Genomic DNA, 9,042 nt, shown 5'->3' on the forward strand with positions numbered 1-9,042 from the left:
ACACGTCAGTTTTAGCTGAGGCTGTGCAGTAAATATAAATCTTTGTTGCTGGGTGTTTGAAGAGATACTAGCAGCTGGAAGGTTAAGGAACTGTTTTCTCTACTAATTTACCCTTAGCACAGTGTCTTATTGTGAGCCATTCCATTATTTCCAGGTGGGTTCACCTTTTTTTTTTTTTTCTTTTAGTACCGCAATGACTTTACAGGCCTGAATGTGTATAGCACTTAACTTTAAAGCAGAGTTCTTGGTATTTTCTGAGTATGTGGTGATGCTTGGAGAAATACATATTATGCTTCAATTAAATTATTTTTCTGTTTCATGTTATAGATAATTATTAAAAGTAAGAAGGCAGGTGTTGATCCGGAACTTAACCGCCCTGATTTTCCACTTGCAAATATAGTTAATAGTCCCTGCAGTTTTGTAGGAGATGAAAAGCTGATGAAGAAAGGGGTGGGTTAAGATTGAAATACTTGTCCTCATTCACTCTGAATTGTTGGCTTTTATCCATTGCACCCAGACTCTTTAATGTTATGTTTTAACATGTTTGGGATTTTTAAAAATTTAATAGCTGGTTTTATGTAACACTACAACCTTGTTTAGGCCACATTCCAAAAGAAATGTTGGGAAAAAAATGGTTTTACAAATGCATACCTTACATAAACACTTCCGTTTTTTGTTTCTAAATTAAGGTGACAGCCAAGCTGATATAAAAGTCAGCTTTGACTATCTCACCCTGATGAATAAAGTACCGAATATGTGGGAGGGACTAATTTTCAATGTATGCTTTTATCAATTGTCCAGTTTATCTTCAGTCCAGGTTTTATTGTGAGCCTTTTTTTTTCTTTTTTTTCTTAAGACTAGCAAGTCATATTTGTTCCTACCCTGCTGGTATAATCTACCAGGTAACTTCCCGAAAGCAGGATTGGCTCAAATGGTCATCAGTGCCTCCAGCTACCTTTTCCCACCCCAGTATTACATTATCAAAAGTATTTAGGTGTCCATGAGTTAGATTCTGAGAACATACTTGTCTGAAAATTATCTTTTCTCATCAGGTTACTTTAAATCACATGTGGTCTCAGATCTGGCAATGGGCGAGGATAGAAGCGAGTGGCTGGTGATGCAGATAGAGGAGACAGGAGCACCTGAGCAAAGTGTTTTAAGCAGTTCTGCTGCTCAGAGTCTAATCACAGCCTTATTCTCTTCCTCCTCAATCTCTTTGCACTGATTTACTCCCATCCTGTCTGTATAGCTCTACATTTATGATTCAAAGTGCTAGTTTATGGAAACATTTTCTGGATGTCTTAAAATATACATATTTTCAGCAGTTCCTTGCCTTTCTGGCATGAAAACCTTTTTTTGTCATGGTCTAGGGTCACCTTAGGAAGCAATTGATTTTGTGATGTATATCCATGAATCTATTAATGTGCTTTTCTGGAAGAGTTGGGAGGGGAAATCAATCCTTTATGCTTAGTTGAAAGTTGAAGGGGAAATGGGAAACTAAGGAATGAAGAACTTTTAAGGGGCTCCCTGGTGATCTGTCAGTGTCCTAGTACAGTCTTTGATTTTACTCATCTAAAAATTAAAGTTCTAAGTTTGTTCAAGGGCTTTTGGACTTTTTCCTGGTGTTTATCCATTTCTCCTGACCTTCTTTACTCTGTTTGCTGAAATGACATGTTTCCTCATTAGTAGGAGTTCTCCTTCAAAATGTTAATTTCCCAGGCTCAGGAATAAGTTCTGGGTTGGAACATGAACTTTAAAAGTTCCTAATATATACATGACCTGTAGTGACTTTAATTTTTGTGTGGTTCATGCTGTATATGGTTTTTGCTGCAGTTTGCTGTAAGACATCTAAAGGAACTTGAACACCAGAAACGAGAATTGCAAAAGGAGGGAAATGCTCTCATTGACTTTTTCTGTGAAGACAAAGAAACTATGAAGTTGGATGAATGTTTCCAGATATTTAGGGACTTCTGCATAAGATTCAACACAGCTGTCAAGGTAAGAATGCTGAAGTATACCAAGATGAAGGAGGCATTGGTTACAGTTTTGATTCAGCAAAGTCTACCTATTGTTACCAGTATTTTTAGGTTTTTATAAATAGTATGAATTAGTTGGATCCACACATTTCTTTATTTCTGTGCCTTATGCAATCTGCATTTGACAGCACTTTGTGTAACAGCTTTAGTTCAGAAAAAAAGAGAACAATCTGGATTCGTAGCAAGCTGACAGGATGTTCAGCTAACATGCCCGTACCATCAGCTTACCTAAGCTTTGCCACCCAAGACAGCACGTAGTTACACGTGTGTGTGGACATTATACAAATGTACAAAACCACATGGTGATCACTGCTGCAGTCAGTTTAGCAAGAGATGACTTCATGCATATACGTTCAGATATTTGGGGGATTTAATTCATGGTCACACATTACGAGTGGTTGTTGGATAGCTATTAATTTGAGGTCCAATGGGGGTTTTCTTTCTCTCCGTAGTAAGCAGCTACACTCTAAAAAATGACAAATCAGACTCTTACTTGGAAATATTGAGAAGATTTGCTTACTAAGCATGGACTAACCACTGTTCCTGCAAAATTAAGAGAACAATTCAGAATAAAGATGGCAGTTCTGACAAATGAATGTGATGTGTGGACTGCAAAACCAGCAGTTTAAAGAGATGGCTTGTACCACAATGGCCATATGCACATATTTCAAATGTTTAAACATTTTTTACCATTTTTTAACATGTCTTTATGTGCTTAAAATAGATTTTTCATTTGAGTAAAATCTCCTAAAACATGTTCTGGGTGGGGTTAAAATTTTCTGCGTCTAATATGGAATATGATGGTAATAATATCTACACCTCTTTTTAACCATTTGTCTTTACAATGCAGTATTTAAAATTGAGCTTTAGCATTTGGCAAGAATTCATTCTGTTGTTCCATACGTGTGAAAGCAAGCTATCTGCCACAGACATTTTTCCTTTCTTAGCTGCTCAGGTTTCTTAAGTCTCTAATGCATCTTATCTTTCAGAGCCCAGTGTAGTCTCAAATCTACCTTAAGAGGTGTAGATTAATCCATTCATCAAAAAGCATTAGGCTTTTGTTTACTGAAAGCTTTCAGGTGACTTCTTCTAGTTATGCAGCTCTTCTGTTGTCACAACAGTGGGAAGATCAAACTAGACAGTGCTTCAGACAAATAGAGGTGTGTTTTTTTTAAACAGTGTGCCAATGATCAGAACAGATTTAACAACATGCTGGAAAACTATGTAATTTTCGAACCCTCTGTCAAGACCAGCCTCCCACTTCTTTGTTTTACTACTGCTGTACTGGCTGCAGCAAACCAGGTTTTTCATTTCAGAAAGTGACCCAGAAAGCTCAACCAGAGGTACAGCTGGATTAAATCTGAAGCCTAGAGGTGACAGTTAAATTTTGATATTTGCAGGAAATCACCGGTAATTATTTTAGTAAAAAGGTGTTACTGTGTTGTCTTTCAAACACAAACTACCTCTTCTATGGCTTCTGGCAGCCTAGCTGCCAAAATCTCTATCCTATCCTGGGCAACCTCTCTACAGTAGTTGCCAGTTTTTGAAGCCAACAGTGAATATGAGATCCAGAATTGGAGTGAGACATTGATAAATGGTCCTTGAGTGGTGTCAGTTGATGTCTAAGTATTGTGAGGCATTGTGTTAACTTCTCTATTTGCTTCCATATGCAATTAAGCAATGACTTTTTGCAAAATATCCAATCTGTAATGATAGAGGGAAGTAGCACTGTGTAGAAATTGCACTTGCTGAGGGACAGTTGTAATTGTAGTAAGGGTGGATGGAAGGACTGTGGTGTTAACTGCGAGCTTGTCAGACAAGTTTGTCTTAAAATACAAATGTAATGATTAGATAGATGTTTACTCACCTGATAAAACTGCCAGCTTTAAACTTAGTAAGGACTTGAAGCTCTCCATCTTATAGCAGGAACTGTTTAGCTGGACCAAAAGTGGAAGCTGGTTGGGCACTGGAACAGGTTCCCCAGGTCACAGCACCAAGTCTGCCAGAGTTCAAGAAGCATTTGGACAATGCTCTCAGGCACATGGAGTGATTTTTGAGCCTGTCCTGGGCAGGGCCAAGAGTTGGACTTTGATGATCCTTGTGGGTCCCTTCCAACTCAGGATATTCTACGACCTGACATGTACTTGGATGTGATAGATCACGTTGCTGGTCTTTGCAGGGACTTGTGCATTTTTTGCCTACGCTGACCAGACTGATGTGTTGTCAGCATTAGTTATGTGGGGAACTGCTCTCCACAGGGTTAATAGTTGCAGGCTGTGGTTGCCATGGTGATTTCAAGTGTGCATATTTATTGGAGGTTGGGAGAGGGTGATAGCAATAGGAGCTAACTTCGATGGGAAGAAATAAAGGGAGCAATAAAGCAGCGTGTCTTGTTCTCATGCATAGGACACTGTCCTCTGGAGTCATGTATTTATGGTTTTCCCGTTTAGGAAAACAGGGAGCGAGAGATGCAGGAACTTCATAGTCTGCAAAGGCGAAAGGAGCTGGAGGAGAAGCGTCGATCCTGGGCAGCTGGAGAGCTTGGGAGCTTTGGGCGGAGCAGCAGTGAAAATGATGTGGAGATGTTGGCCAAAAAAGGACTTGGCGAGTTTCTTCCCTTCTTGCAGCAGAGACCTCAAAGCCCTTTGTACAGAAACACAAATTCTAGACGCTCTCGACTTTCTTTGGGGATTACTGCAGACAGGGAGTTGCAGAGTTTCCTGGAAATCTCAAAAGACGAGGATCCAAACAAGTTTAACAGCCTTCCCCGTGCAAACACCCGACAAGCAAGACCAAACGTAGCCTGGACTGAATCCAAAGAAACAAGAGATCTCAACTTAAATACCTTGAACTTACACCAACAGTCTGAAATGGAAGTGAAAGGTGGTGGCCTAGTGCAGGTGCCTCCAGCTCAGCCCAGTCACTTCAGCAGCTCAGCTGGTCCTGGTGCCCATTATTCACAGAGGAGCACTGACTACAACATCCACACTTCCAACGTTTCCTGTGAGGAGTCTACAGATTTAAATGCTCTGGCCCTGGCAATCGAGGAGCGTGAACTTGTTAAAGGATTGCATAAGTTTGATATTCAAGGAACAAAGCCTGCAGAGGATGCACCTTTAATATATTTAGAGGATGGTGGTGGAACAGACTTGGAGACTCTAGATGATCTAAGCTTTCATTCCCAGAGCACTGCCGATGACGACCTGCCTCCAGCTTGCAGAAGTTCCAGAGAGGCCCACGACCATCAAGCCAAGGCAGTGGGTTGCAAGAGTGAAGCTTCAGAGCCCAGCAGCAGCAGCCCCATGTCTGTGGATACAAGTGTTTTGGGAAGTAGGGAGGATGGGCCAATGTGCTACGTGTCAGATACAACAACTGATTGTTCTTTGACATTGGACTCTGAAGAGGGAAATGATTTTAAATCAACAGGTAATGAAATAAGAAGTGAGGCTGTCAAAGCATGCTCTTCTGGGAATGATGCTCAACACAGGGCTAGAACTCTCTTCTCAAATCTGAATTCTGCTTCTGGCAAGGACCTGTCTCTTCACACCTCTCCAAATGATAAGGATGATGCCAATAGCAAGCACATGATTCCTAAAGAAAAGCCCATAAAAAATAAAGATCCAGGAGGACCAAAGAGAAACTCTCTAAAAGATAGATCTCCAAGCTCCTCAAAACCCAGTGGCACTCGCCCTAGCCACACAGCTCCTTCCAGACCTGTCAGAACTTTGAATGCCTCTGAGAATGAAAGTATGAGGAAAGTGGTGCCTATTTCTCGGTCAAACAGGGCACCGAGCAGTGTGAAAAAGCCAGAAGCCAAGCCAGTCCTTCGTGAAACTAGTACAGTGGAAAGTCGGCTGTCTCATCGCAGCTCTGTCCGAGGCACAACAGACACACTGCCAAGAAGTCCTTACAGGCACAGCATGTCAGTAGAGGAGCCAAAGTTACGAAGGGGCACTGTCACCTCAAGCAGTGCTCATTTTGAGAGGGACAGAGTCTCTCTCAAGAAGCCAAGCTCTAAACCTGTTAGGAGTAATGTCAAGTCAAAGACAGACGAAACAAAGATGTGTCGCTCCAGTGGAAAACCCCAGACTCCTACAGATGACACCAAGGTTGCCACAGTCAGTATTCCCAAAACACCATCTGCTGTCCCAAACTTTGCAAGGAATACAGTGGCCTCTTCTTCAAAGCGTGCAAAAGTGGATTTATCCAGCTCATCCAGACCTCCAACCATCACAAGGTCTGTGTCTCAGAGGCTGCCTAAAGTGAAGCCAGCAGCAACCTCTGATGATCCAAATCCAAAGGAGAACAGTATGAGTACCTTAAAGAGAGCGAGTAGTGCCAGAGTGGTTGGGAGAAGCATCCTGCAGGGAGAAGCCGTCAGCACTACAGCAGAGCCTGCACCAAAGGAGCAGGGAACAGTGGAAAAGGCGTCTCTTAAACTGAAAGATGCAAATCGGACCACAATTGGTAAAATACTGAAGCCATTACTGAAATAAGGGAGAGGTGTTTTTTAACCTTGCAATGTGAACACTTGTTCAAGCACTGGATGTCTGTGTAGTGAAATTCCTTAAAACAGTAATATTGCCGATAAATGGCATCATGTGCTCATTAAAGTACAGCACACTTTGGAAAAGGTCAAGTAGTTGTGTTCTGGTCTAAATCCTTTTTTATGAATTTGAATGTATTTGAACCTACTGTGATGGAATGCAAGCAGAACAGCAAATCTTTGTGTTTATGATACAGAAGGTCACCAAAAGCCAAAAAGTTTTAAGAAGTTTTAACTACAAGATGAAACACTTTGTGACAGAAAACATGGATATAGGCCAGTTTTTTTGTGTACATAAGATTCTTCCTAAGACTCAAGCCTTTGTGCTGGTTGGTTTTCTTACTTGATGTCAAAATGAATCCTGTGGAACAGTACTGAAAACAAACTTAGGTGATTGTGCTTTCCATTGCTTTCAATTCCTTGGATTCGGGAGCTCTTTTTGCCTGTTGCGAAGTCCATTGCTGGCAATTGGACAGACTGGGAACTGCTGGCCAAAAAAATTTAGAACAAGACATTTGCTGTTTTGTGGCTATCTTTAACCTCTCTGAAGAATTTATAGCATGTTTTATGAATGTGTATGTGTGTCTGGAAAAGGCTTTCTGCTGGACAGGAGGCTTGTTCTCCAAGAATGTGGCAGCATTGTCTTGCATGCACACGTAGATATGGCTGGTGCTGCATCAAATAGCACAGCTGGAGGCTGTGCCTGTTGGAAGGGCCATCTGTAACCATTGGGATGATGACTACTCCTGACTTGTTTTAATCACAAGCAAACTTGCCAGCTTTTGGTCATACAGAAGTGCCATATATTTATGATACATATCAGGATGTTTGCAGTTCAGCTCTTGAAGGCTGCAATGTAGTGCCGAGCACTTTCTTACCATTCCATGTTTCCACTGGTTTATGTACTACCAAATTACTTGAATGTTGCAATGGCTCTGATTGAGCCATTAGTTTCCCTGCCTCCTCCTCCTTCTCCACTCCCTCTCCTTGTCAACAAGAATATTTAGCATGAAACACAGAGCTTACGCATGACAGTGTTTTTGTAGAGCTCCTTGGTTGCTTCAAATGTGGCTTTTAATGTTTAAAGACTTTAAAGGAATTAAACTAGTATTTGATAAGCTTTTTGCAAAATAAAAACACTTTTTTTTCCTGCAGATACAAATTTTAACTCCTGTCATACTAAGATAAAGAGAATGGGGGAAAACTCATTCAGCATGCTGTGCATCTTCCCAAGAGAAATGTAGGTAGGTAGGGAAACTGCTGTTCTCCTAAGCATCTTATTTAAAGAGTTGCCTTTTATTCATTTACGAAGAAAGCCTCATTTAAGAATAAAATAAAAAATAAAAGGAAAATCTCTTTGGACAAGTGGCATTGACTTATTAGTGGTAGATCTGTTTGTCTGCTTTATCCCTCAGTGCTGGGAGAGCATAATTCAGTGAGAATGAGCCATTTAATTGCTCACATTCTTCTCACGGGCTAGTATCAGGGACAGCTAGCTTTGAGGTTTGAATTTGGCAAGGCACCTTTAGCTCCTCCCACGTACCAGCAAATCTTGATGCAGACATCATACCCAACCACCATGAAGTATTGCATAGGGCCTCTTGTTTGAGTCTGTCCCACAGGGAGAATTTATATAGCCCGCTTTTTGGTAAGAGCAAATATTTTGCTTGAAATGCCATAAGCTTTTTGGATACTGCCTCCCTTGTGGGTTAGATAAAAAAGCATCTCCCTTCTTATTTGTATCTGTGTGGATGTATGCACATCTGCAAGAGCAGATTATTCTCTTTTTTCCTTTTTTAAAAAAGAAAAAAACAACAAATTTTATTGGTAACAAGCTTGAAAAATAATTTAAATGTGTTTGGAACATGTAAATAAATTTCTATAAATCGGTGTAAAAGAAAACTGACTGTATTTAATGGAACATTTATACATTTCGGAGTAACTCGGTAGTTTAATAAAGTTCCCATTTACTGGGCATGAGGCTTGTACTTTCTCTTTCCTGTTATACTCTTGGCTTTGGTCCTGGAGATCTCAAGCGACTGAGTCTGGGTGTAGGTGACTGAGGAAAGACTTTACAGCAGAAATCGTGATTTGTTTTTGTACTGAGAGTGCAATTGAATGTCAGTTTCTGAATGTTTCTGAAGTGGGACTTTCTGCACATCTTGGGGTATAACATGGAAGGCATTAGATGGTAGATGCAGCACTTTGTGTACACATTGTATGTTGTGGCCAAGGCAAATGTTCATGGCACTAACAAGTCTGGATCTGTCGCTATCTTCATGCCTTTGAGCTTAGCACACTTTATTGAGAAATTCTGGTTTACAGCTCCCAGGACTGTGGAAATAAAGAATGACCTGTTTTGCAGGAGCAGGTGGTGACTTTTACACTGCAATTCTGAATTTTTCAATTTTGTCCCATTCTCCCATTATTTTTTGTTCTTTACTGCACACAAAAGAACAT

The 9,042-nt window shown here is 40.7% G+C and overlaps 1 protein-coding gene across 1 annotated transcript in view; it reads left to right on the forward strand.

Moving 5' to 3' along the window:
* FHDC1 (FH2 domain containing 1) overlaps nucleotides 1-8,570 on the forward strand; it is a 36,205-nt gene extending 27,635 nt beyond the window's left edge. Inside the window, exons 11-12 of the mRNA XM_064652250.1 lie at nucleotides 1,834-1,998; nucleotides 4,487-8,570. Coding sequence (XP_064508320.1) covers nucleotides 1,834-1,998; nucleotides 4,487-6,532 — 2,211 coding nt within the window. The 3' untranslated portion in view covers nucleotides 6,533-8,570. The remainder of the gene's footprint in view (nucleotides 1-1,833; nucleotides 1,999-4,486) is intronic.
* The last annotated feature ends 472 nt before the right edge of the window (nucleotides 8,571-9,042 follow it).

Source organism: Pseudopipra pipra, chromosome 4, assembly GCF_036250125.1.
Source record: "Pseudopipra pipra isolate bDixPip1 chromosome 4, bDixPip1.hap1, whole genome shotgun sequence".
Lineage (NCBI taxonomy): Eukaryota > Metazoa > Chordata > Aves > Passeriformes > Pipridae > Pseudopipra > Pseudopipra pipra.